This window comes from Hippopotamus amphibius, chromosome 3 (assembly GCF_030028045.1).
Source record: "Hippopotamus amphibius kiboko isolate mHipAmp2 chromosome 3, mHipAmp2.hap2, whole genome shotgun sequence".
NCBI classification, from domain to species: Eukaryota; Metazoa; Chordata; class Mammalia; order Artiodactyla; family Hippopotamidae; genus Hippopotamus; species Hippopotamus amphibius.
Genome location: NC_080188.1, coordinates 180,714,612 through 180,740,610, shown reverse-complemented (window position 1 = coordinate 180,740,610; position 25,999 = coordinate 180,714,612). Strand labels below are relative to the sequence as shown.

The 25,999-nt window shown below is 36.1% G+C and overlaps 1 protein-coding gene across 9 annotated transcripts in view; it reads left to right on the top strand.

The window, feature by feature from the left end:
* MARK1 (microtubule affinity regulating kinase 1) overlaps positions 1-25,999 on the top strand; it is a 133,976-nt gene that overhangs the window by 71,693 nt on the left and 36,284 nt on the right. For all 9 annotated transcript variants that reach the window (XM_057726148.1, XM_057726146.1, XM_057726142.1 and 6 more), the window contains exons 4-7: positions 13,956-14,004; positions 15,093-15,158; positions 18,878-18,948; positions 23,522-23,578. In XM_057726148.1, coding sequence (XP_057582131.1) covers positions 13,956-14,004; positions 15,093-15,158; positions 18,878-18,948; positions 23,522-23,578 — 243 coding nt within the window. The remainder of the gene's footprint in view (positions 1-13,955; positions 14,005-15,092; positions 15,159-18,877; positions 18,949-23,521; positions 23,579-25,999) is intronic.

The following is a 25,999-nucleotide window of genomic DNA, read 5'->3' as shown; positions in this document are numbered from 1 at the left end:
TGTCTCTGGGAAGCTAGTTAAACTTTCCAGGACATCTGCAAAATAATATTTATCATGTTGATGAATTTGGTCACTAAAGGTAGAGCAGAGGAGAACCATGGAAGCAGTTCAGAATTACATTTCTTTTAGCAAATTATCAAGAAACCAAACTTAGGAAAGCAGTCGTATAATTATTGACAAATATTTTTGATCAAGGAGAAAGCAGGAGCTCCTTGGCAATATTCTTTAACAAAGCTCTCTGTTGGACATAAGTTGAAATAACTGTTTCTCTCACATATGCATGCTTGATAGCATATTTCACTTTGTACCTGTACAAAATCACTTATGTGCTGAGTACTTCTTCCATACAGCTATTTTTATGTTGTGTCTATCATTTGAAGGAAAAGTCTTGAGCAGTTCTTTTGTGGGTCAGTGAAAACCTAAGTGATAAGAGTTAGCATTTAGTTAGCATTTTGTAGACTGCAAAAGTTGTCTTTGAGTCATTACTGAATTTTTTTTGTATATATACTGCAAGGAATGATACTGCTTTGTGAATAAATAAGATTATACCTAATACCCAGTCACTCATTCCTTCATTCTCCGTGACATTTGTGGTCAGTAACATAACCCCTGATCTTGATTTGGTTTTAAAGGAATACTGAAAACAGGGACTATCATAAAATCTACTGGCTATTGAAAGATGTCTCTCTAGCATACAGGGTGAAGAACTGGTGGGAAGTATATCTTTCACACTGAAATACAATGGATTTGAGGGAAGGTGTTCAAACAGGTTTCTTTTAAAAGATACCAATAATGTTAAGGTCTAGCTAAAATGTCAACAGTTTAAATGTTGAAGATAAGATTACCAGATTTTCTGAAAAGACCAAACTGTATTTTGAGCAGTTCGCTGACCAAAAATCTGGCATTTCTAAACCCTGTTTTAACCCTCATTAGTTATTGGACAAAGCGTTCAATAACATATTATTGGGCAAGTGTAACATACAAATGTTACATCCGTATATGAAGAAGACCTTCCAGAGCAAGCATGTCCAAAGAGTATATTAAGAACCCATTTGCTATTACCCCTCAAATTGAAACTTCCAGTCTTCTAACCTTTTAGTGTGGTTAGATCAGCAGCCTAGAATTTGTCCGAGAGCTGTGCGTAGTCTCCTTGGAGAAATGCTTTTGTGAGGCTGGAGCCAGTAATTAACCTGAATGTCTCTGACACATCACCTAATGCTTTGTTCCTTCCCTCAGTCAATCTATGATTGTGACTTAGGATTTTTTTTAATTTAGTAGAAGTAAAAAGTTTAAAAAGAAAAGTAAAACTAGAAATGGAAATTGTCTTATGGTTCAAGTTACATGTCATGGAGCCCAATACATGTGTTCATTAATTAATTATTAATCTAACAAATATTTATTGAAAGAAGGTTATATTTCTCTTATGTTTTCCTCTGCATTTTTGGCCCCTCCTTTTCTGTTTCCTTTAAATAGAGTCATTGTCCTTTTTGTGGGCCACTCAATGTTGGAGTTTCACAAGGCTTGGCCTTAGGACTTCTCTTTCCATATTCTCTTCCTAGGCTGTCTTAAAAAGTAACTCTGGTTTAAAGTATCACCTGTAGGCAGACTCATAAATGTGTATCTTCAACTCAGACCTCCCTGTGTTTGTTTGTAATCCCTCAAAGATAGCCCAGACTTCTTATGTCCAAAACTGAGTTCACGACCTCCACCCCACCTGCTTGGTAGGTTGCCCGCCTGGTGCTTTTCCAGTGTCCGCTCTCAGTGGATGACACTGTCCCCAAGTTGTACAAGCCAGAAGCCTCAAACCTGTCCTTGACTCCTCCCTCTCCTTCCTTCTCACCATCTAATCTCACCTTGAGCTGTGCTGATTTTATTTCTTACATATCTTTTGAGAATGTTTGCTTTTGTCTTTTTCCATCGCAATCCTCTAGACAACACTATTATTATCTCTCACTTGGACTACCCCAGTAGCCTTCTAACCCATCTTTCTGCGCTTTGCATCCCTACACACACACACACCCCCACCCATGCATGTATGCACACACACATGTGCACACACAGAGTTTAAAAAGTCATCAGGGATGCAAAATATGTCTGATTGTCATCCTTCTGTTTAAACTTTTAGGTGGCATTCCTTTTTTTTGCAGTCTAGAAATCAAATTCATTAACATGGTGTACAGCCCCTGCTTTCTTCCACATCATGATCCACCAGTTCTCCCCAGCTTCTCCCTGCTGTCCTCATCCCCTACTCCTCCAACTTCACTGACTTTCTTTCATCTGCTCCTATTCATACTCTGTATTCCAGCCACCAGGGCTTTGCAGGTTTTCACCCCACCCTGTGCATAAGCCTACATTTCTCACATTTCAGCCTTAGAGTCGTTTCTTCAGGGAAACCTTTCCTGTCTCCACCACAGTGTTAAATCCCACTGCCCTTCTTAAAATTAAGCACTCATAAACAACCGCTTTAGTTTTTATTTGTTTTGGTTTGAGTCGTACTGTTTAGGTTGTGTTGTTTGGTTTCTTTTTGCTGTGCCACGTCATGAGGGACCTTAGTTCCCTGACCAGGGATCGAACCTGCGCCCCCTACAGTGGAAACACGGATTCTTAACCACTGGACCACCAGGGAAGTCCCTGGATTTTACTTTTGATGCTTGTATTCTGCCTCTGACTCTGAAGACCTGTTTTACTTGCTTGGTCTTTTTTGGCTGTGAAGCATACATCTATTTCTATATTCTCCAGAAACTATATAATGTTTTCTGAAATAGATATGGAAGAATTTTCTCTTAGAAATGGAGGAAGCTATAAATCTTTAAATCACCTGTGAATTTTAGACTGTCTGTTTTAAAAATTGTATTCGCATTTAATTATTTTGAGTCGTAGTTCTATTTTTTCTAAGTTGGGCTGTTTGTTGATACAGTACACGAGTCTATTTTTAATTTTTAGATGGAGAATTCAAAACATTATTCCCATTTAAGAAAAAGTTGCTTTCTCATGATATTTATTTATTGGACTAAAATGTTTCATTTCTAATCTTTTTTTTTACAAGATAAACTTTTATAGATACAGTTGAAGTCATGTGTGTCATTTCTTGGTTCTATTCCTATCTTTTTCTACCTAGAAATAAATACTATTCTGAATTTAGTCTTTCTTGTTCCCATTTATTTATTTAATAAATTTATTTATTTATTGGCTGTGTTAGGTCTTCGTTGCTGCACACGGGCTTTCTCTAGTTGCGGCGAGCGGGGGCTACTCTTTGTTGCAGTGCGCGGGCTTCTCATTGCTGTGGCCTCTCTTGTTGGGGAGCACGGGCTGTAGGCCTGTGGGCTTCAGTGGTTGTGGCTCACGGGCTCTAGAGCGTAGGCTCAGTAGTTGTGGCGCATTGGCTTAGTTGCTCTGCGGCATGTGGTATCTTCCTGGGGCAGGGGTCGAACCTGAGTCCCCTGCATTCGCAGGCAGATTCTTAACCACTGCACCACCTAGGAAGCCCCCATTTATTTAAAAAAAATTTTTTTCACATGTGTATCTGTACATAAAATACTATATATATTATTTATTTTTAAACTTTCTGTTCTACAACTTGCTTTTTTCATTTAGCATTGTCTTACAGTTTTATTCATGTTAGTCTATATAGTTCATTTATTTTCACTATTGTTATATGCCATTGTACAAATAAGCCACAATTTACCCATTCTCTTATTCATAGATATCTACTACAGTTCATTTCTCTGTTGGTTTATATTTAGATTGTTCCTGTTTTAGTGTTTTTTTTTCTAGGTAGCTTTTTGTTCTTGATATTTCAGACAATGCTGCAATGGCTATGATTGTGTATATCTTTTGTGAAGATGTATTAAAGGGTATATCTCCAAGCAGAACTGCACAGTTGAAGGGCATGCGTATCCTCAGCTGCATTAAATAATGTCAAATTGCTCTTCAAAGTGGCTGCACCAATTTCTACTTCTGCTAGCATTGTATGAGATTTACTTTTGCTTCACATTCCTGTCAGCACTTTATCTTATCAGGTTTCTTAATTTTTGCCAAACTTTTAGAAGCAAAATTGTATCTTGCTTTAATTTCCATGATTTCTATCTAGTGAGATTGGACATATTTTCCAATTTAATCTGTTTTATGTTTAGTGTCTTCTCTCTGAAATTATTTGATTTGATATCTCAAACAATTTTGTTTACTTGGCACCAACTTGAGCCCAAAGTTGTACAAGGACTTGGGAAAGATTCTGGTACTATAAAATTGGTACCAGTTCATAAGAAATAAGAATCTTATAATTCATATATAAAGATAAAATTTTGGCAGAGTAGCACAGCCTGTTATTTTGCAATGAATAATTGACTACAAGTCGTCAAGTTTGGAAGTAATACCGAAACAATCTTTTTTTTTTTTTTTTTTAGTTAGAAATTATCTAATATATACTAATTTAATTATATTCAGGTTTCTTTTTCTAAACTGCTGTTTCATGGGAAGAACTTAAAAAATTAGCCTGTTGTTACACTGGTACTAGCAATAACTTCATAAAATATTTGATATCCCAATAAGATGTCTCAAGTAAAATGGTGATCCTAGAAATGAAAAAGCTGAGAGTTTAATCTATAAGCTTTTTGTAAATATAGGCAAATCATATAAAATCCCTCAATGACTGGCATATGAGAAAGTCTAGACAAGGTCCTAATTGTCTCTTGGAACTGAATGTCACCCTCAGGGTACAGCAGCACTTATATTCCACATTAATAAGCCAGTAAAGTGCTGTCAAAGATAAAGGTAGAATTTTTACAGTTTACAGTGAAGGCAAAGAAAGGCTTCTGCCCTTCCTTAAACCCAAATGAGAGCAAAATATTTGAAAAACCAAGAAGGCTTTGTTCAAAGGAACAAAGGATTGTCACCCTCCTTTTATGAGCTCAGTTTACTGTGACTTTGATGACAACCTGGATAAGCTCTCCTGGGGGCAAGAAGCTTGACCACTGCCTTTGTCAAGTTTCCCATGGCCACAGAATTGTTCTCCATCTGCTTCAAGATCGAGGAAGCAGTGAAGAAGTCCTGTGACACTGATGAGTCTACCTCACTGATGGTAGAGAGAGGATGATGGGCGTTTGGTCCCTGACTATGATGTTTTGAGAGTAGATAGAATTGGAATTATCTCAGCTACGTCTTCTTGACCACTTCTAAATATAACAGATTTTTCCACCCATCAAAAAAAAAAGTAATAATAGGCTGAAGGAATGGAAGAGGTAAGAAGGAACAGAGTAGTTTGAGAGAAGAAATAGTTAAGGGAAATATGTATTGATTAACACTAATGGAGTTTGCCTAATCCTGACCTTAAGCTCTAACCAGGAAGGACTGAACTGAGGATTGTATACTAACTTCATTTATCTAGAACAAAGCCAAGAACCAAGGAGGAAACAGTAGAGGCCTCTGAACAACTAGAACGGCTGTCACAAAGTCCAAACAGTGAAGTCCCTGCCTTTTAGTCATAGAAGACCCATCTCAAGCCTTCTCTCAGCACTTACTTCTCTGATTCAACACACAATCTTAACAAACTCTGGCCTTAATTTTCAGCTGACAGCAAAGTTGAAATAGTTCAAAAGGCATTAGTGAATTCAAAGTCCTTCTGCTAAATTTGTGTATGCTGGAAACATCATGATGTCACAGTTTCAAAATGAGAAAGAAAAAAATAAGACTAAAAATTAGAAATCAGGAACTCAAGTAGTAGTGTGGGACTATTTAATATGGTCACAAACCTGTTTTCCTTAATTCTGCCTGGACATATGATACATACAGTAATTGAGTTTTTTTTTTTTTTTTTTTTTTTACAACTCTCTGTCTCAGGGTAAACTTCTTATCTTGGTCTAAATGTTCAGCTCCCCTTCCCCCCTCACCTCTCTCCCCCTTTCCTAAGGAAGAGCAAGCACAGATAAGGTTGACATCCTTGCTGATAAAGGTCTGTTCTGGGTGAAAAGATCATACATGTATAAGGAACTCACTGTCTCTTCCTTTTCTGCTCCCATTTAGTCAAGTGGCTGGTGCGGAAGACTCTGACGTTGGTTCAGTCTCTTTCCTCCGTGCAGCCAACTGGAATATTAGAGTTTACAAAGGGGTTATGGGGAGTCGTGAAGAGGAGGAAACATCATAGCCCTTTATTGAATCCACGTTTGACTACTATTCAATTGGCCCAAGTTCTCTAGATTTGGAATGTTAATGATCAGTCTAGTTGACAGTTCAAGTGTTTCTTAGGGAGGAAGAGTGATTGACGGGGTAGGGGTCTGGCATTTCATTGTCCCGAGTTGGTACACCACTTAAAACCCCCTCATCACTTCTTCCAGCCGCAGCCACTCTTCTTTTCTTCCACAACTGCTTGTCACTTTTAGCCAGCAAACACTCAGCTTATACACACATTCATGGTGTTGCTTGTTTTTATGTTTTTTCCTCACTCCTTGTCAAAATCTACTGAAGGATAAAATAGATAACTAACAAGGACCTACTGTATAGCACAGGGAACTATACTCAATATTTTGTAATAACCTATAGTGGGAAAGAATCTAAAAAAATATATGTATATATGTGTGTGTGTATGTGTGACTAAATCACTGCTGTTCACCTGAAACTAACACAACATTGTAAATCAACTGTATTTCAATTGAAAATTAAGAGAAAAAAAAAACTGCTGAAGGAGAAGAAACTATGGATAGAACAATGTATTCAACACATCTTTGAGATATAGGAACACAATGGCTGTATATTATTGTTTTAACTGGAATAAGAAATTCCTTTCTGATGAGAAAGGGAAGGTATTTCTCTGGCATCATGTCCAGATGGAAGTAGCTCAGCCTTCTGTTCAGGTACTGTTTTTGTTAAGTGCCCCACTTTTCACAGGACAGTTTTCATCCTGTTCCCCAGCTCATCTCTGTTCTTGGTAGAACAGAATAGCTCCATTCTAGATTCCAGTCAAGGACTAAATTCATGACTTCAGCATTTACTCAGTCAAGTAAACAAACAAAAGGCAGTGTTTGTGGGGGAATGCCTGAAGCATGTGCAGCTGTCCGTTCCTTCTTTATTTTTTAGATTACTTATTCTCAAATATAGAGCTGCCGGTATGTTTTAATTAGTGATCAGATATGTCTCAACCTGTTTGCTTCCAAGAATAAACTACTGAATTTGCCAATAATTTCATAAAAATTAACAAGAGTAAATTAAGATTACCCATGTGACAATTTTGTTCTCACTCTGTTGCAATTTCATGTTCTCTCTTGAGACAGAAGAGAAAGAAGACGGAATGAAGGAGCCAGTGTGGCAGGCTCATGCTACAACTTAATGGGTACCCTTCCTGGAGATACCTATGTCAGTTACAAAGGAGGGCAGAAGCCCTCTTCCATGGGGCAGTAAGGACTGGCAATCGAAAAATGAGGTTAAAGTGAGGAATTATTAAAAATTAGAGAAGCATTTAACATTTAAATTGAGCACATAAACGTGCATTCATCAACCAGTCTTTTCATTTAGGTCCAAAACTTTTTTTTTTCTAAGTTTGGGTCTACTGATTGGCTTTGCTTATCTTATAAATCATACTTGTAAACCCACATTTGCTACTATTTCTAATTGGATTTATATTTTAATTAACGGAGAATTTAAAGACTCCCTGGAAGTGATCTGAGAACAGAATCCTAGATTTTCTTTTAATCTTTTACAGTCTTCATGCCCACACCTAACAGGACAGCAATTTCTTTAACAAGTGGTTACCTAGTATTTAGAAAGTATTCAATTTGGTTTGTTTTGTTAAACAACAAACTTGTAGTTCATTGGTTTATGTAAAATTTAATCTTGTTGGACAGACCTTAAAGCAACCCCCAATGATCCCCGCCTTCTGGTGTTCACACCTTTGTGTAATCGCTCCCCCTTGAGTGTGAGCAGGAAACTTGTTTCTGACCAGTAGAATTAGGAAAAGGTGATGGGAGTTCACTCCCACAGTTGCATTATGTTATGCAGGACTGTCCTGCTAGCCAACTTGTCCTAGAGATTATCCTTGCTGGCTCGATAAAGTAAACTGCTGTGTTGGAGAAGCTTACTTGACAAGACCTGCAAGCAGTCCCTAGGAGATCGGGGCAGCCTCCAGGAGAGCCAGCAAGAAGCCAGGGTCCTCAACCCTACAGCTGTAAGGAAATGAGTTCTGCCCACAGCCTGGGTTAGATTGGAAGTGGATTCTTCCCCAGCCGAGCCTCTAGATGAGAGTGCAGCCTGGACAGCACCCTGATGGCAGCCTTGTGAGACCCCCAGCAGAAGACCTAGTTAAGCCATGACCACAACGCACAGTGAATGCTGACACACAGAAACTGTGAGATAATAAATGCGTGCTCTTAGAAGTTGCTGGGGTGTGGTAATTTGTTATTTAGCAATAGAAAACTAATACATTAGTTGAATGATCTATTTGCAGTAACAACTATAACTGACAGACATGCCTGAAATCTAGATCGCCTTTGGTAAGCATGCTGCTTAATTGAGGGAGTGTCGTGGTGTAGGGAGCACCTCAAAAAGTGAGCATCGAGGGTGCACACGTGTGCTCAGCAGGTTTTGCAGGGGCAGTGCCAAGTGACAGTTGGTTTCATGGAGGCCAGTTACAAAGGCTTCAGCATTGTAGTGCTTGTGAGTTGTGACTGTATAGTCGTATCTAACAACTTCACAGAGAAAATTTTAATAGGAAAGCAACACTCAAGAAAACAGAGGTAGTTCATTTACATGTAAGTATAGGAGAACAGGATTGATATCAGGGACTTTTCTATTAGAAATACATAATAGTACTACTCAACCATAAAAAGGAGTGAAGTAATGCCATTTACAGCAACATGGGTGGGCTCTAGAGACTATCATGCTAAATGAAGTAAGTCAGAAAGAGAAAGATAAATACCATATGATTATCACTTATACTTGAAATCTAAAGTATGGCACAAAGGAACTTATCTATGAAACAGAAACCAACTCACAGACATAGAGAACAGAACTGTTAATGCCATGGGGGATGGTGGGTTGGGGGAGGAATGGAGTGGGAGTTTGGGATTAGCAGATGTAAATTATTATATATAGAATGGATAAACAGCAAGGTCCTGCTGTACAGCACAAGGAACTACATTCAGTATGCTGTGATAAACCATAATGGGAAAGAATATAAAAATAACATGTAATGTGTATAACTGATTCACTTTCTTGTATAGCAGAAATTAACACAACGTTGTTAATCAACTATACTTCAATAAAATGAATTTTTTAAAAAAGAAATACATAATAGTGATAATACTAATGAATGCAAAAGAAACTTATAATAATTGTACTCATATTAATAACAGGTCCAGAAACTTTAAAATCTATATAGTACAGCAAAACCAAAATAGGGACTATCTGTATTTATTTTTTATAATACATTCTTGGGGGTGTGGGGTAGAAGTTCAGGGAAAAAGTCAATATTTTTTTTTTAAACTTTTTATTGGAATATATTTGCTTTACACTCTTGTACCAGTCTTTGAGGTACACAAAAGTGAATCAGCTGCATCTACACATATATCCCCATATCCCCTCCCTCCTGCGACTCCCCCCCACCCTGCCCGTCCTGGCCCTCCAAGGCATCTCCCATCATCAAGTTGATCTCCTTTTGTTATACAGCAACTTCCCACTAGCTATCTCTTTTACAGCTGGTAGTGTAAATATGTCTATGCTACTCTCTCACCTTGTCCCAGTTTCCCCTTCGCCCCTCACCCCAGCCCCATGTCCTCAAGTCCATTCTCTACTTCTGTATCTCCACTCTTGCCTGTCACTGGATTCATCAGTACCATTTCTTCAGATTCCATATATATGTGTTAGCATACAGTATTTGTTTTTCTCTTTCTGGCTTACTTCACTCTGTATGACAGACTCTAGGTCTATCCACCTCATGACATATAGTTCAATTTCATTCCTTTTTATGGCTGAGTACTATTCCATTGTATATATGTGCCACATCTTCTTTATCCATTCCTCTGTTGATGGCCATTTAGGTTGTTTCCATGTCCTGGCTATTGTAAATAGCGCTGCAATGAACATTACGGTACATGTTTCTTTTTGGATCATGGTTTTCTCTGGGTATATGCCCAGTAGTGGGATTACTGGGTCATATGGTAGTTCTGTTTTTAGTTTTTTAAGGAACCTCCAAACAGTTTTCCATAATGTCTGTACCAGCTTACATTCCCACCAACAGTGCAGGAAGAGTTCCCTTTTTCCCATACCCTCTCCAACATTTATTATCTCTAGATTTTTTGATGATGGCCTTTTTACCTGATACCTCATTGTGGCTTTGACCTGCTTTTCTCTAATAATTAGTGACGTTGAGCATCTTTTCATGTGTTTGTTGGCCTTCTGTATGTCTTCTTTGGAGAAATGTCTATTTAGGTCTTCTGCCCATTTGTGGATTGGGTTATTTGCTTTTTTGGTATTAAGCTGCATGAGCTGCTTGTATATTTTGGAGATGAATCCTTTGTCCGTTGCTTCATTAGCAAGTATTTTCTCCCATTCTGAGGGTTGTCTTCTTGTCTTATTTATGGTTTCTTTCGCTGTGCAAAAGCTTTTACGTTTCATTAGGTCCCATTTGTTTATTCTTGATTTTATTTCCATTATTCCAGGTGGGTCAAAAAGGATCTTGCTTTGATGTATGTCATAGAGTGTTCTGCCTATGTTTTCCTCTAGGAGTTTTATAGTGTCTGGTCTTACATTTAGAGTTTTTTTGTGTGTTTATTTTTGTGTGTGGTGTTAGGAAGTGTTCTATTTTCATTCTTTTCCATATAGCTGTCCAGTTTTCCCAGCACCACTTATTGAAGAGGCTGTCTTTTTTCCATTGTATTTTCTTAGCTCCTTTGTCAAAGATAAGCTGCCCATATGTGCTTGGGTTTATCTCTGAGTTCTCTATTCTGTTCCATTGATCTTCCTTTCTGTTTTTGTGCCAGTACTGTACTGTCTTGATCACTGTGGCCTTGTAGTATAGTTTGAAGTCAGGAAGCCTAATTCCACCAACTCCGTCTTTCCGTCTCAAGATTGCTTTGGCTATTTGGGGTCTTTTGCATTTCCATACAAATCACAAGATTTCTTGCTCTAGTTCTGTGAAAAATGCCATTGGTAATTTGATAGGGATTGTGTTGAAGCTGTAAATTGCTTTGGGTAAGATAGTCATTTTCACAATGTTGATTCTTCCAATCCAAGAACATGGTATGTTCCTCCATCTGTTTGTATCGTCTTTGATTTCTTTCATCAGTGTCTTATAGTTTTCTGCATACAGGTCTTTTGTCTCCTTAGGCAGGTTTATTCCTAGGTATTTTATTCTTTTTGTTGAAATGGTAAATGGAAGAGTTTCCTTAATTTCTTTTTCTGTTCTTTCATTGTTAGTGTATAGGAATGCGAGAGATTTCTGTGCATTAATTTTGTATCCTGCTACTTTATTAAATTCATCGATCAGTGCTAGCAGTTTTCTGGTAGAGTCTTTAGGATTTTCTATGTATAATATCATGTCATCTGCGAAGAATGACAATTTTACTTCTTCTTTTCCAATTTGGATTCCTTTTATTTCTTTTTCTTCCCTGATTGCTGTGGCTAACACTTCCAAAACTGTGTTGAATAATAATGGTGAGAGTGGACACCCCAGTCTTGTTCCTGTCCTTAGAGGGAATGCTTTCAGTTTTTCACCATTTAGGATGATGTTGGCTGTTGGTTTGTCATATATGGCTTTTATTATGTTGAGGTAATTTCCTTCTATGTCCATTTTCTGGAGAGTTTTTATCATAAATGGATGTTGAATTTTGTCAAAAGCTTTTTCCGCATCTATTGAGATTATCATATGGTTTTTTTTGTTTGTTTGTTTGTTTTTAGTTCTGTTCTTTTATTTTTTTTATTTTTTTTTGGGGGGGGGGGTACACCAAGTTCAATCAACTGTTTTTATACACGTATCCCCGTATTCCCTCCCTTCCTTGACTCCCCTCCCCTTGAGTCCCCCCCGCCCTCCCCGCCCGAGTCCTCTAAGGCACCTTCCATCCTCGAGTTGGACTCCCTTTGTTATACAACAACTTCCCACTGACTATTTTACAGTTGGTAGTATATATATGTCTGTGCTACTCTCTCGCTTTATCATATGGTTTTTATCTTTCAATTTGTTAATATGGTGTATCACATTGATTTGCGTATATTGAAGAATCCAGTATTTTTCAATAATAAAGTTTAATATTTTAAAAAATTACCTTAGTTACAAATAGGTATATTTCTTATAAAATGATATTTTAAATGTTTAAATGGACAGTTTTATTACTCAGTGCTTATAAAACAGGTTTATGAAAGCCATGGAAAAATAAGAGGCAGGCATAATATTTGACTTGTTTTTCTGGAGAAAAAAAATTCTGCTTATAGTAAAACCTAGGATCATCAAATTTGTGAGTTATGATTTTACAGTAATATGTAAATTTTATCTGCTGATGTTATGTGTGAATTTTATCTGCTAATGTGCCATAATAAGAAAAAAAGGTTGAAACCAGAAGTACGGATCCTCTAAAATCTAAACCACAGAGTCTACTGCTGCTGTCAGCCCAAGGAGTCCCTGGGCAGAGCTCACTTTATGAGGTGCCCCCTTACTTCCTCTTTGGGTTTCTCAGGGAGGTGAGGGCCTTATTTTTAGGGGGGACATCAGGTAAGCAGAGTGAGGAGACCCAGATGGTGTCAGAAGCCAAGATAAAAACCCTGAGTGCATTCTGAGGGGACTACCCACCAGCAACACAGGAGACCCTCTGCCCCTGCTGCCAATCCCAAGAAACGCCAGGTATGGGCAGCATCCCCTCTGTCTTAGTGTAGGAGGTCCCCTCAGTCCTCCCTCTGAATAGTCACAGGAGTGAGATTCCACACTCCCCTCTGCTGAGTTGAGGCCACCCTGCTCAGACCAAGGCCCTTACCCCTCTGAGACTCCTGAAGAGGAAGTGAGGGTAGGTGACTTCAGGCTCCTGCTGTCCAGGGCCTCCAGGGCTGCTCATAGGAAGGACATGTTCTCTGACGTTGCAAGCTGTCAATAGAATCTACATGGGATTTAATGAATATTCCATATTTCCTGCTGTCCACTGTCCTTGCTGAGGATTGGAAAGAGTTTGGAAAACAGATAACTGATTTAGAAATGATCAAATGATCTGAACAGAGATCTCATCAAAGAAAATATGTAGCTGGCAAATAACCATATAAAAAGATGATGAACAACCATACATCATGAGGTGTTGCAAGTTAAAACAACAGATACCACTACACACCTATTAAGAATGGTGAAAATCCAAAACACTGACAACACCAAGTGCAGACAAGGAAGTGGAAAAATAGGAACTCTCGTTGCGGGTGGGAATACAAAACGGTACAGCCACTTTGGAAGGTAGTTTGGTGGTTTCTTATAAAACTAAACATACTCTACTATACCATCCAGCAGTCATCCTCCTTGGTATTTACCCAAGTGCATTGAAAACTTATGTCCGTACAGAAACTTAGCCACAGTTTATACAGCTTTATTCATAATTGCTTATAGTCTGATCAACCAGAAGAGGTGACTAAAGAGTCAGGCCCCTCATGCCCCAAGGAAGGGTTATTTTTGGATAAAATTCATGTGAATGATCATTTAGTTTCATCCCCACAATATTTTTCTCTTATTCCTAGTAGTAAGTATTTGAATAAATGTTTGTTTTATTGTATATGGTGTATTCACACACAGACACACGCACACAGAACCATTGAGTTCATTAGTTAAAATTGTCCTAGAAACCAAGTCTCGGCAAAATTAGGAGTTGGGACTGTGAAATAAATCTCTTACTTGACCAGAATCCTGTGTCTTATAAGCAGATAAATTTCTTCAAATAGATGTTATGAGTGGTTCTCTTCTTAAGTGTTCTTTTTTAACAGAAATGTTTGCTTATTTTCTTTAACAGTTGTTTCGAGAAGTACGAATAATGAAGATATTGAATCACCCTAACATAGGTATGAAATTTATATATACAATTAACGATAAAGTATTTTTCTTAATTTGAGGCTATTTGAAAGGATACAATTTTAAGGATGTTTTATATAAAAAGAAGAAAAGTGATAACCTGAGTAATAACCTCAGAAAGTGATACTTTGGATAAAAGTAGTTTATTAAGAAGTTAACTGAAGGCTGCAAATTGTAGTTTTCTATTACCTTGTTATCTTCTGCTCGTCACTAAAATAATAGATATGACTTGGAGTTAAAGCATACAAATGATTTTTTGTATTGCCTTACTAAATTTCTCTAAACAGAGATTGCATGCCATTTAGGTATTTATAAAAAATAATTCCAGATATTTTAATAATATGCACTTGGGCTTGATCATAGTTTATAAGCAAAATAACTAGGTTGAATTTTAAAGAAAATAAAGAGTTGATTTCAATTTTAGTGAATTTATTTCCGTTAAGTTCTGTTCCCCCCCATATTTACAAATAAGTTTATTGATTACATATATTATGCAAAGTCATTGGATTGTAAGAAGTAAAAAATAATTCTTTTTAATCTGTTTATTTTTGAAACATGTTTATTGCACATTAAAAAAATCTTATGTTTATTAGAGACACTAATGCAGTTACTTGTGGTGTATAATTTCAACTACATTAATCTGATAATTTAGTAGCTTTTTAACCAGAAAGTTTTAAAATATCACATAATTATAAAATTTTTTGTTTCTGTGCCAAAGATTATTTAACATTTTTTGATAGGCTCACTAGAATAATAGTATCTTTTTAAGCTTTAATTAAAATTTTATTATTTTTAAGATTTTCCTTTTTTATTACCTTATTCTAATTACAAAATAAATGCTATTTTTAATCCCAGAAATTTAACTCTCTTTTGACCCAGCAGTTGGTTCCAAATCACTTCATGGTAAATAGTTTTCTTCCATAGTAGTAATAACCCTTGAGAGAAATTTTAAACTTTGTTAATAATTTTTAGTAAATACTCATATTTTCCTTTGGTTTAGTGTTACCTTAAATTTTCTTAAAGCATATCCAGTATGTGCTCACAATTACAGAGTTATATCTCTAATTTCTTTTTTCAGTAAAATTGTTTGAAGTTATTGAAACAGAGAAGACCCTCTATTTAGTCATGGAATACGCGAGTGGGGGTAAGGATGAGGGGAATGAAAGGTTATCTTGGAGACGTATAGAATTATTAACACCAATTATTAACATTCATGTCTTTTTTGTTGTTATTGAATCTATAGTTTCATAAAATGCCTTTAAATGGTATCTTAAGGAAAATTCAATGTTTGGTTTGAAGAGCTGTTGATCCTACATTTAAAAGTAGGATTTTGGCTTATTTAAAAATTACTTAGGGACATTGTTCAACTAAATTTGTCTTGTTATCTATGAATGTTTCAATTTTTATCTAAATACTATAATATGTATAATAATAGTAGTAGTAGAAGCTCTTGGCTATTAACAGGAAATCTCAAATTCAGAATGTATTTGATACAGTTTATAATAAAAGCATGTTCTAGGTCATGTTTATTTCACTGATTGTTCACATGGGGCAGATTCTCGATATACCTACGTTTTCAAGATAGTCCATGAAATGCTTCAATTTAAGCAAGTATTAATCTGTCCATTTTATAGTTAGGAGACTGAGTTGACAGGGAAATAGTGAGATACATTTCTAGTAGAATACTTAGTGTCAAAAACAGGAATGGTTTTTAAACACTTACATATAATGGAAAATCATTTTCATGTACTTCACCTCACATGAGAGATATGTTGGGTCAGAATCACTGTTCTTTTAGGCATAAGCCTTAACTTTCTCAGAAACAGGTTTAAAATTTATGGAGGTAAATCATTTAATAAGTAAAATGAGGATACTTGAAGGTGATAAGGGCTCAGAGAATTTAAGCAATTGAAGAAGAGGGAGGGCAGCGGAAATTATTTAAACCACTTTGGCTAATTAACTTTTTTTGCTAATCAACAGAAAAACTTAGTGTTGAATTTAGTTTTGCGTCCTTGTAGCTAATAAAGTGTATGAATTTTTATGATGATTCAGATTTTCTGTAACAAGAATAAAGATGATTTATTTTAGTCTATAGCATCTAGGCTATGTATTTTTATACTGTCTTGGATTTCTAAAAAATTTTACTACAAATAGTAAACATATTTTAATTGCTATTTTAGTTTTTTATGTAGATTGAAAGTTTTAAAAGATTTGGCTTTTCGCATAGCTTTTTTTCATCATGAAGATATTTCATTGTAGGTTTTTTACTTAACTGGGAAACCTGCATCATTAATGTTTTTTATTATTATAGGATTTTTAAAAATATTAATATAGCATGCAAATTTGCATAAAATATTAATTTAATAAAATTAATGAACCTACAAATATCACAGGATGAACCCTTTCTCTACTTTCCCGTCATTTAGTTGAGCTATATATCAGTTCATCAGTATGGAAGCCCTGAGTGTTTAGTTCAGTTAGATGTTTTTCTTTTTAGTGATCTAAAATCTAGAGAGTGGGGCTAGACAATGTTTTGATATGAGAAGTTACAGACGGCTAAAGGTCTGTGGGCATTGTTCTGTTTTTATGAAGGTCCACCACAAGGCTGTGTTAATGTTAATGTGCATACTGCTTTAACAATTAATGGTAAGTACAGTCAACTCTCTATTGGTGCTAATGAAGGGGAGCAATGGCTGGAGTAATAGACAGCACATGGGGTCCTCACTGCTCTCCTTCAGTAGCATTGGGAGGGGCAGAGGGTGTCGTGTAGTGTAGAGAGGTGTGACTGGTGCTCAGCCCAAACCAGATGGTCCCTTATTCAATTCTGATTTCTAGTGCTAGATTTTCTTTGAGTTTTGCCAGTCAGTGATCCTGGAACAAAACCATCATGGTTTTGTTGCAGTAAATCTAGAATCATCCTCTTGCCTTTTTAATCTACAAAGGGCAGAGTGATCTGGAAAATAAAACACTTAATATTTTCCACTGAAATTTCTAGATATTTTAGGACTGAATCTGACATACACACGAGAAACCTAGCGTGAACAAGCGTTGAGTCAGATAACTGCCTCTTTGCCAGGAGTACATTTGTTGATTCTGGTTCACTAATGGGGCAAATGATCTTCAGTGATTAGAAGGACAGGGAACTCCTTTATGATTTTGAACCACGTTTCATTCAAAGCAGGCTATTAAAAGTAGGCGTCAGGGCTACTCTGGAATGGTGTGTTTATTCCTTCTTTGTTCATGTGGACATTATTTATTAAATGTTTACTGTGTACTAGGTGGTATTCTAGGTGCTAGGAACACATGGGCAAGCAAAGACAAGGTCCCTGCCCTGAAAATGATTACATTCAGGTCCCTGCCCTGAAAATGATTATATACAAATAATATATAATCAGTAAAGGACTGGGTCATGTAAACATCTGGGGTGTGAGCATTCCAGGCAGAACTTGAGAGTAGTCCAAATATTTGAACTCCTGCCATGTATCTTTCCCAGCCTAAACTCATATCTAGAATTAACTACTATGATGGGTCAACTAGAGCATCTGTTCATTTCTCTGTTTTCGTCATCCCATTTAATCATCTAAGTATGCTTGATATAATATGCTAACATTGTACATGTATTAGTTTCATCTGACATACATCATTATATATTTGATTTTTAACATTTTACTTATGTCCTAGGATTGCTATTGCATATATGTATATGTAATATATCTGTATACCTAGATACAAATATATAATTTATTGAGTGCTTACTATATGCCAGTCACTGTGCTAAGCACGTACATTGTTTAATTTAATCCTCACAACAGCCATATGAGATAGGTAATAGGGAGAAGTGGGGTCTTAACGCCGTTAAGGAATCTTCCTAATGTCTCCCAGTAGCTACTTAGGGCTAAATCAGGATTCATACCAAAAATGGTCTGATTTGAAAACCTGAATTTTTAACCACTTTGCTGTACTTTACAAGAACTCTTTAAGCCACTTAATGCATTTTTAATATACATGTATATCTATGTGGTGCAAATTATAAGGATATAAAAATTTTATCCCTTACACTGAGATATTTTATTTTTGATAATGTAAATTTTTTTATTATTATTGATGAGAGAAAAATGAAAAAACTTAGACATATAAAGTAAAAGGTCTTTTAGAAAATGTTTACAGTTTCTAGAATCTTTAAATTATTTCAACAAATACATATTGTCTATCCACTCTGTGTTCTGTCATGGGGGTGGGGATACAGGTGAAGTATGGGCATGATGGCAGCGTTCAAGGAGTTTGCAGCTCACCTGGGGTAGTAGGAGACGCACACAAGGATGGTGTCGGTAGTTAAGTACCAGCACAGATGAGATGAGGGTTGTGAGAATGAGCATAACCAGTATAAGAGGGAAAAGAAAGAAATCATTGTGGCTGGAGGTAGAGAGATGGCATTTGACCAAGACTGAGAGAGTGAGCCAGCATAATATGACTTCTGTTATTTTATGTAATGTGTAGGCCCCACGTGCAAAGCCAGATGGATTTGATTGCCCGTGCTGTGGCTTCCCTATGTTAGAATGGATGATAAAGAGTTGACTGTATTTTTACATAATACTCGAAAGCAGAAAGAAAGTTTTCTTATGTTTTTATGACTTTTTGTTAAAAAAAGAGTTTTGTCGAATCATAAGCTGCTACCCATATTCAATTTTATATGTATTTTTTTCTTTTTTTTTCTATTCATGTAATAGTTGTGATTTATATAAACTATCAGAAAAGTGTGGGCCAAAAGCCTCTTTAAAAACAAGGCAAAAACTTGACATTGCATATATTGTTAACTGAAAACTCTGTGTATATTTTACTGCCTGCTTTACTTTTCTGATTCAGGTGAAGTATTTGATTACTTAGTTGCCCATGGAAGAATGAAAGAAAAAGAGGCCCGTGCAAAATTTAGGCAGGTATGGAAAGTAGTTTTCAACTTTGTTTTGCTGATATTTTTAGTGATGTACAATGGACAGTATCACAAACCGGAATTCAGAGTACATGGTACTTTAAAAAGGAAAATTCCTGCTTTCTTATACTTTTTAAGAATGGAAAACTGAAAAGAAATTTGTTTTTCCTGAATTTAAATTTAAGATAGTTGCAATTGGTTATTTGTAGATCATCATAAATAGTAAAATGTTTATAGGTGAGACTCTTATTAATAATTCTTTGATAGTCTTGGAAGTATAGACTAGAGTAAGATAAAAAATAAACTTAAACCTTTATCCAGTAATTATTATCAAGTATTGTTAGCTTTATGTGTACAGTATAAATGTGTACTGTTTAAAGAGGTTTTTGTATTTTTTAAAAATAATTAAAGATATCTTGGTTTTGGAACTCATATTTTTGTAGATTTAAAGACTGTGATCAATTTTATTTAGTCAGGTAGGGAAGGAGACTTGCCTGTGTGAAAATTATGGTAAGATATTGATATTTCCAGGTCAATTTGAATATGATTTGTTACAGAAAGGATAAAATAAGAAAAAGCAATTTAAGTTCATCTAAGATTTTGTTTTTAATTTTTAGGAATGAGGTGTTTAAAATTAGCATACTTTATAAATAACTGTAGAAATGACAAATTAATGAATTGTAAATTGTTCACAAAATTTACTGAAGTAAAATTTCAAGAGACAGCTTACTATATCCCAAACTTTACGTAAGTGAATTTAAAACATTCATTTAAAAATAGTTCAGTATCTCTTCTGTAAGCTTGATTCTACAATTAAAGGGATCCTATAATCAGTAAGATTGGGAAACACTGAATACTGGTATGAAATCTTCCTTTGTGAGATTTTTACATATATGTTAACATACAAACAATTGGAGAAGTCCTGAAGAACAGGGGAGGAAAAAACCTGTTCATTTTTTTTTTTTTTTTTTTGACATAGCATTCTCCAAATTGATCGTGGAGTGAGTTGATTTTGTGAAAGCTCTATTATTAATATCTCACAGAATCATCACTTTTTGGAACACAATATATGAAAATGCTTTAGACCAAAGATATGCATAGCCCTTATATTTAGGATAGATTCTTAGAAGCATTCGACTTAACATAGCTGAATCTAAAGATAACTGGTAATGAGGAAGCAACACTGAGAAACTGAATGCTATTCAGCCACATATCATTAAATTCTTTTCTACCCTGGAATGGAAGTGCAAGCTTACTTAAGTAGAGAACAACAATCATTGCTTTAAATGTCATCGTTCTTTCCATCTCAGTCACGCTAGTTTTAGTAGCCAGTTAGGAAGAAAATTCCAATTTGACAATAAATGTTTCCATTGGGATTTTACTATATATTTTAAGGACTGTCACTAGTCACTCTTACTCTTTTTAGTCAGTTGGTTTCATGTATTTATTAAAAACACATGGTGGTCGAAAACTGTACTGGGTGCTATATGGAATTAGAAAAGTTGTATTTTAAAGAGCTTACTCATCTTTACTGATGGGTGGGAGTAGGATAGGAGGCTGGGACACAGATATTTTCATAAAGATCCAAATAATTACTAATTGGCTCTGTGTTACTTTGAAATCAGATCAGAGGTTGAGTGTCAAATAAATTCTATCTAAAATGTAAAACAGTGGAAATTATAAATATTAAATGTATTTGCTATCTTTATGTGTTCCCCCCAAATTAAATAGATAACCAACTCACATTTTTAGAAGCCAAGCAAACACACACACAATTTTATAGTTATTTGGCAAAAAGTTATATTTGTTTTTCAGTTTATCTTTGCTAAGTTTATTTTTCTTTATAGATGTAATTAAAATTCTAATAAATGTATATTTACTTTTATTTTTATTTGCACTGTATTTCATAAAATTAGTTTTAAAACATTAACATTGAAAAGGAATATACTGTATTAGTCAGGATATGTCCTTGACCCCACCATTAAATATAGCAGAGACGCTAGGACAGTTTAAGACCAATTTCGCAGCCATTGCCCATACAGTGCCTCTGCATTCCTTAAGATTTGAGGGCCTGCAGGAAAATCATAATGTTGATTCAACCCTTCCAACATCAAGGCTACTACTTAAAGCTTGGGAATTCCTGACCCACTGATAAATCATTGCAAAGCAACCCCCACAATTGTAGCTCATGGCAAAACATTGATATGTCTGGTCTTAGGGTCAGTGCAGGACTGATTGTCAGTCCTGTTTTCAAGATCCATAACAAAGGCTCGTAGGGAAGTTTCTACATCCTGTTTGTGGAGGTACAGAAGGTTCTGAGATGGGAGGGTCTGGCAGTAGAATAATGCAGTAAAACTTGGGCTTGTGGGTGGGGGTTCTTGCCGCTAGCGAGTCAGAAGCCAGAGCTGCTTTTATGGGAGAAATTGTACCCTACTAGATAAGTGTGGTAATATTATAAATTATCCTTCCCTTCTTAAGTTTTTAAGACTTAGGAGATTTTTACTCCAGAAGTGCCTTTAAAGCTGCTTTCATAGAAACCATCCTGTCTAACGTGAAATGCATGTTTGGTAACCAAATCGTTACCTGTAGCATGCCTTCTTCACCATACCAAGAGAAGGGGACTTGAAAAAGATATCATTATCAGCAAAGTTCTGTGATACAGAAATAGCCTTATAGTATGAACATCTATAGCCTGTATAGTATGTTCAATAAGATGTATTAATAGTTACATATAAATGTAGGTTTCTTAACTAATGAACTTATTTTGGTGAAGGTTGGATATTAGAACTTTGCAGCATATTGCTCAAGAACACTAATACCACATATATTCATTGCAGGATTCTGCTGTATTTGGGGGATTCACACTTCAAATTGTTTATAATCATTCACAATTGTTCAACTCAAAAACATTTCATGGTTCTGTAGTACCTGCTTAGTTTGGGATTCAGAGACTTTTACCAACTTGTCTATCAAGATTTAACTCCCAGTATTACCATTTTCCCACCTATTTTTCAAGTACATTGTGTTGCTCCAGCATCAGTGCATTTCACCACCTTACCCATGTTCCCATCCCCCAACCTCCACATTTTAAAATGTTATTACCCTTCATGGATGGCTTAGATCAAATATCACCTACTAACTGAGATTCTTCTTTATTTTTTATGATTCCCTCACTTCTTTGTACCTCTGCTGTTACAATTCTACCTTGTAGTGTATGTAGTTACTCATATATGTATTTTTTCCTCCTAATCAGACTGTGAGCTCCTTAAGGGCAGGGTGCATGTAGGGTACATGGACACATTTTTGTATTCCCCTAGCAACCAGCACATTTTCTTGCACATAGCAGGTACTCAATAAACTGACTGTTGAATCAAAATGAATTTAATTGAATTACATCTTATTCATTGTGTGTTGACTTTGTTTTGAAATCATGTCTTCTCTGTCTTTGAACCATTTTAATATACATTAAAATAATTTTATAGTACTGAAATATCCGTTTCACTTGTACTACTTTTGAAGTTCTTTTTTTTCTAACCAGTATCCTATTAGCATGGTCATATGCCACATCGCCTTTACACTTTTAACAGTCTCACTGCTGTCCCCATGTGTAAATGCCTGACCAGCATTCAGCATTCAGACTGCGTTTACATTTCACTGCATCCACAGAATTGAATGTTCTGCTGTGCATTAAAATGGCCGTCCCATACATCAGATATACTTATATGTACAAAGTAACTCTTACGTGACTGCTATCAGAGTGTTTCCTTTTCTGTATTTTATGTAACAAAGTGTATAACTATCATAGAATTGCTTATAACCTATTTCTCATTTATCTCTTTGGCCCTTTAAGCCATTGGATTCTTTTCTGTTTAGCACTTATCCCCAAAGAGCCCTGTGTAATTGGTTAAAAATTAAGACTGCGTACAAAATCTAGTTACAAGGGTAGAATGCTTTGTCCAACTGAATTAGTGGCAGGTTTGATTAAATTTCATTTTTACCTCTTTTTTGATAATTAGGTTTCCTTTTAAGGCTCAAAAATTTTTCCTTTGCTTTATATTATATGGACAAAAATAGGGTATTGCTAAATACTCTGTTGATAAATTCTTAGTCAGTTGGCCTCCCTGAAAAAACATGCTTTGAACACATGTAATATAATTCCTAAAATAGAGTTTTGTGTTTTGAACTTGAGCCAGCTATCTTGGAATGCTGATTCATGTGTGCCAGAATTCTTATTCCAACAGTGGAATAAACCATTTGACCAAAACTACAAATTGTATACATTTGATCATGTAAACAGAGAAATGTAACACCCCCATACAAAAATTTTCATGGACTCTGACAAGTATGTTAGTGTATTTTAGCAAGAGAATACTGCTTTTCGACATTGTCCACATTTAAAAATGAAAATTTCATAATTTTGATTTGTGTGGTTTTCTGAACTAAAGGAACAGCGGAATTTAACTAAATGTAACTTTGAAATCCAAGTTAGTAATTTCTCTAAATTGGAATGATAACTGGGGAAAAATTGAGATGTTTTTATAATAATAATTTTGAATCTTTTATCCAAATATTTTTTTCAGATTGTATCTGCTGTGCAGTATTGTCATCAAAAGTGCATTGTTCACCGTGATCTTAAGGTAAGCAATTGGTTTTATAACAAAAACTTAATTATTAACAGATATGTGATACTATTAGAGCTACCTTTTTGATTGCCTAATTGTGCCAGGCACTATACAAGGAAATTAGTTTTTATTTAATTCTCACAGCAACTTTTTATAAAAGGCAGTGTTTTCTTTCTTTTTTAATTGAAGTATAGTTGGTTTACAGTGTTATGTTAGTTTCAGGTATATAGTGAAGTGATCACTTATATTGTGTATATGTCAGATTACTTTCCATTGTAGGTTATTATAAGATATTGAATATAGTTCCCTGTGCTATACAGTAAATCCTTATTGCTCATCTGGTTTATGTATAGTAGTATGTGTCTGTTAATCTCATACTTATAATTTATCCCTCCTCCCTTCCTTTCTCCTTCGGTAACCATAAGTTTGTTTTCTGTGTCTCTGCGTCTGTTTCTGTTTTTTTATATAGATGCATTTGTATTATTCTTTAGATTCCACATATGTGGTATTATATAATATTTGTCTTTCTTTGCCTGACTTCATTTAGTATGATATTCTGTAGTCCATCCATGTTGCTGCACATGGCATTATTTCATTCTTTTTTTTAACATTTTTTTGATTAATTAATTTATTTTTAATTTATTGACTACATTGGGTCTTCATTGCTTTGCACGGGCTTTCTGCAGTTGCGGAGAACGGGGACTACTCTTCATTGCAGTACACGGGCTTCTTATTGCCGTGGCTTCTCTTGTTGTGGAGCATGGGCTCTAGAGTGCAGGCTCAGTAGTTGTGGTGCATGGGCTTAGTTGCTTCACGGCGTGTGGGATCTTCCTGGAGCAGGGCTCAAACCTGTGTCCCCTGCTTTGGCAGGCAGATTCTTAACCACTGCACCACCAGGGAAGCCCTCATTCTTTTTTATGGCTGAGTAATACTCCACTGTGCATGTGTACACACACACCCACACACCACATCTTAAGCCACATCTTTTTTTTTAATATATAAATTTATTTATTTATTTATTGGCAGCATTGGGTCTTCATTATTACGTGCGGGCTTTCTCTAGTTGCCGTGAGTGGGGGCTACTCTTTATTGCAGTGTGCGGGCTTCTCATTGTGGTGGCTTTTCTTGTTGCAGAGCACAGGCTCTAGGCACGTGGGCTTCAGTAGTTGTGGCACGTGGGCTCAGTAGTTGTGGCTAGAGGGCTCTGGAGTGCAGGCTCAGTAGTTGTGGCACATGGCCTTATTTGCTCCACGGCATGTGGGATCTTCCCAGACCAGGGCTTGAACCCGTGTCCCCTGCATTGGCAGGCGGATTCTTAACCACTGCACCACCAGGGAAGTCCTAAGCCACATCTTCTTGTTCCTCATCTGTTGATAGGCACATGGGTTGTTGCCATGCCTTAGCTATTGTAAATAGTGCCGATCTTTTTGAATTGAGTTTTCATCTTTTCCGGATATATGCCCAGGAGTGAGATTGCTGGTTCAGATGGTAGTTCTATTTTTAGTTTTTTAAGGAATCTCTATTCATACTCTCCTCCATAGTGGCTACGCCAACTTACATTCCCACCAAAATATCCAGCATTTATTATTTGTAGACTTCTTGATGATGCCCATTCTGACCCATGTGAGGTGATACCTCATTGTGGTTTTTATTTGCATTTCTCTACTAATTAGCAGTGTTGAGCATCTTTTCATGTCCCTGTTGGCCATCTGTATGTCTTCTTTGGAGAGATGACTATTTAAGTCTTCTGCCCATTTGTTGATTAGGTTGTTGAAAACTATAAAACATTGATAAAGGAAATTGAATATGATTCAAAGAAATGGAAAGCTATCCCATGCTCTTGGATTGGAAGAATTAATATTGTTAAAATGGCCACACTACCCAAAGCAATCTACAGATTTCATGTAATCTCTATCAAAATACCCATGACATTTCACACAGAACTAGAGCAAATAATCCTAAAACTTATATAGAACCACAGAAGTCCTAGAATTGCCAAAGCAGTCCTGAGGATAGAGAACAAAGCTGGAGGCATAACCCTCCCAGACTTAAGACAGTACTACAAAACTGCAGTAATCAAAACAGTTTAGTATTGGCATAAAAACAGGTGCATATAGTTCAGTAGAACAGAATAGAGAGCCCAGGGAATTCCCTGGCAGTCTAGTGGTTAGGACTCGACACCTTCACTGCCGAGGGCCCAGGTTTGATCCCTGGTCGGGGAACAAAGATCCCACAAGCTGTGCAGCATGGCCAGAAAAATAAAAAATAAAAATAGAGAGCCCAGAAATAAACCCGCACGCCTACGATCAATTAATCTATGACAAAGACAAAAGAGGCAAGAATATACAATGGAGAAAAGTCCCTTTAGCAAGTGGTGTTGGGAAAGTTTGACAGCTACATGTAAATCAGTGAAATTAGACCACTCTTTCACACCAT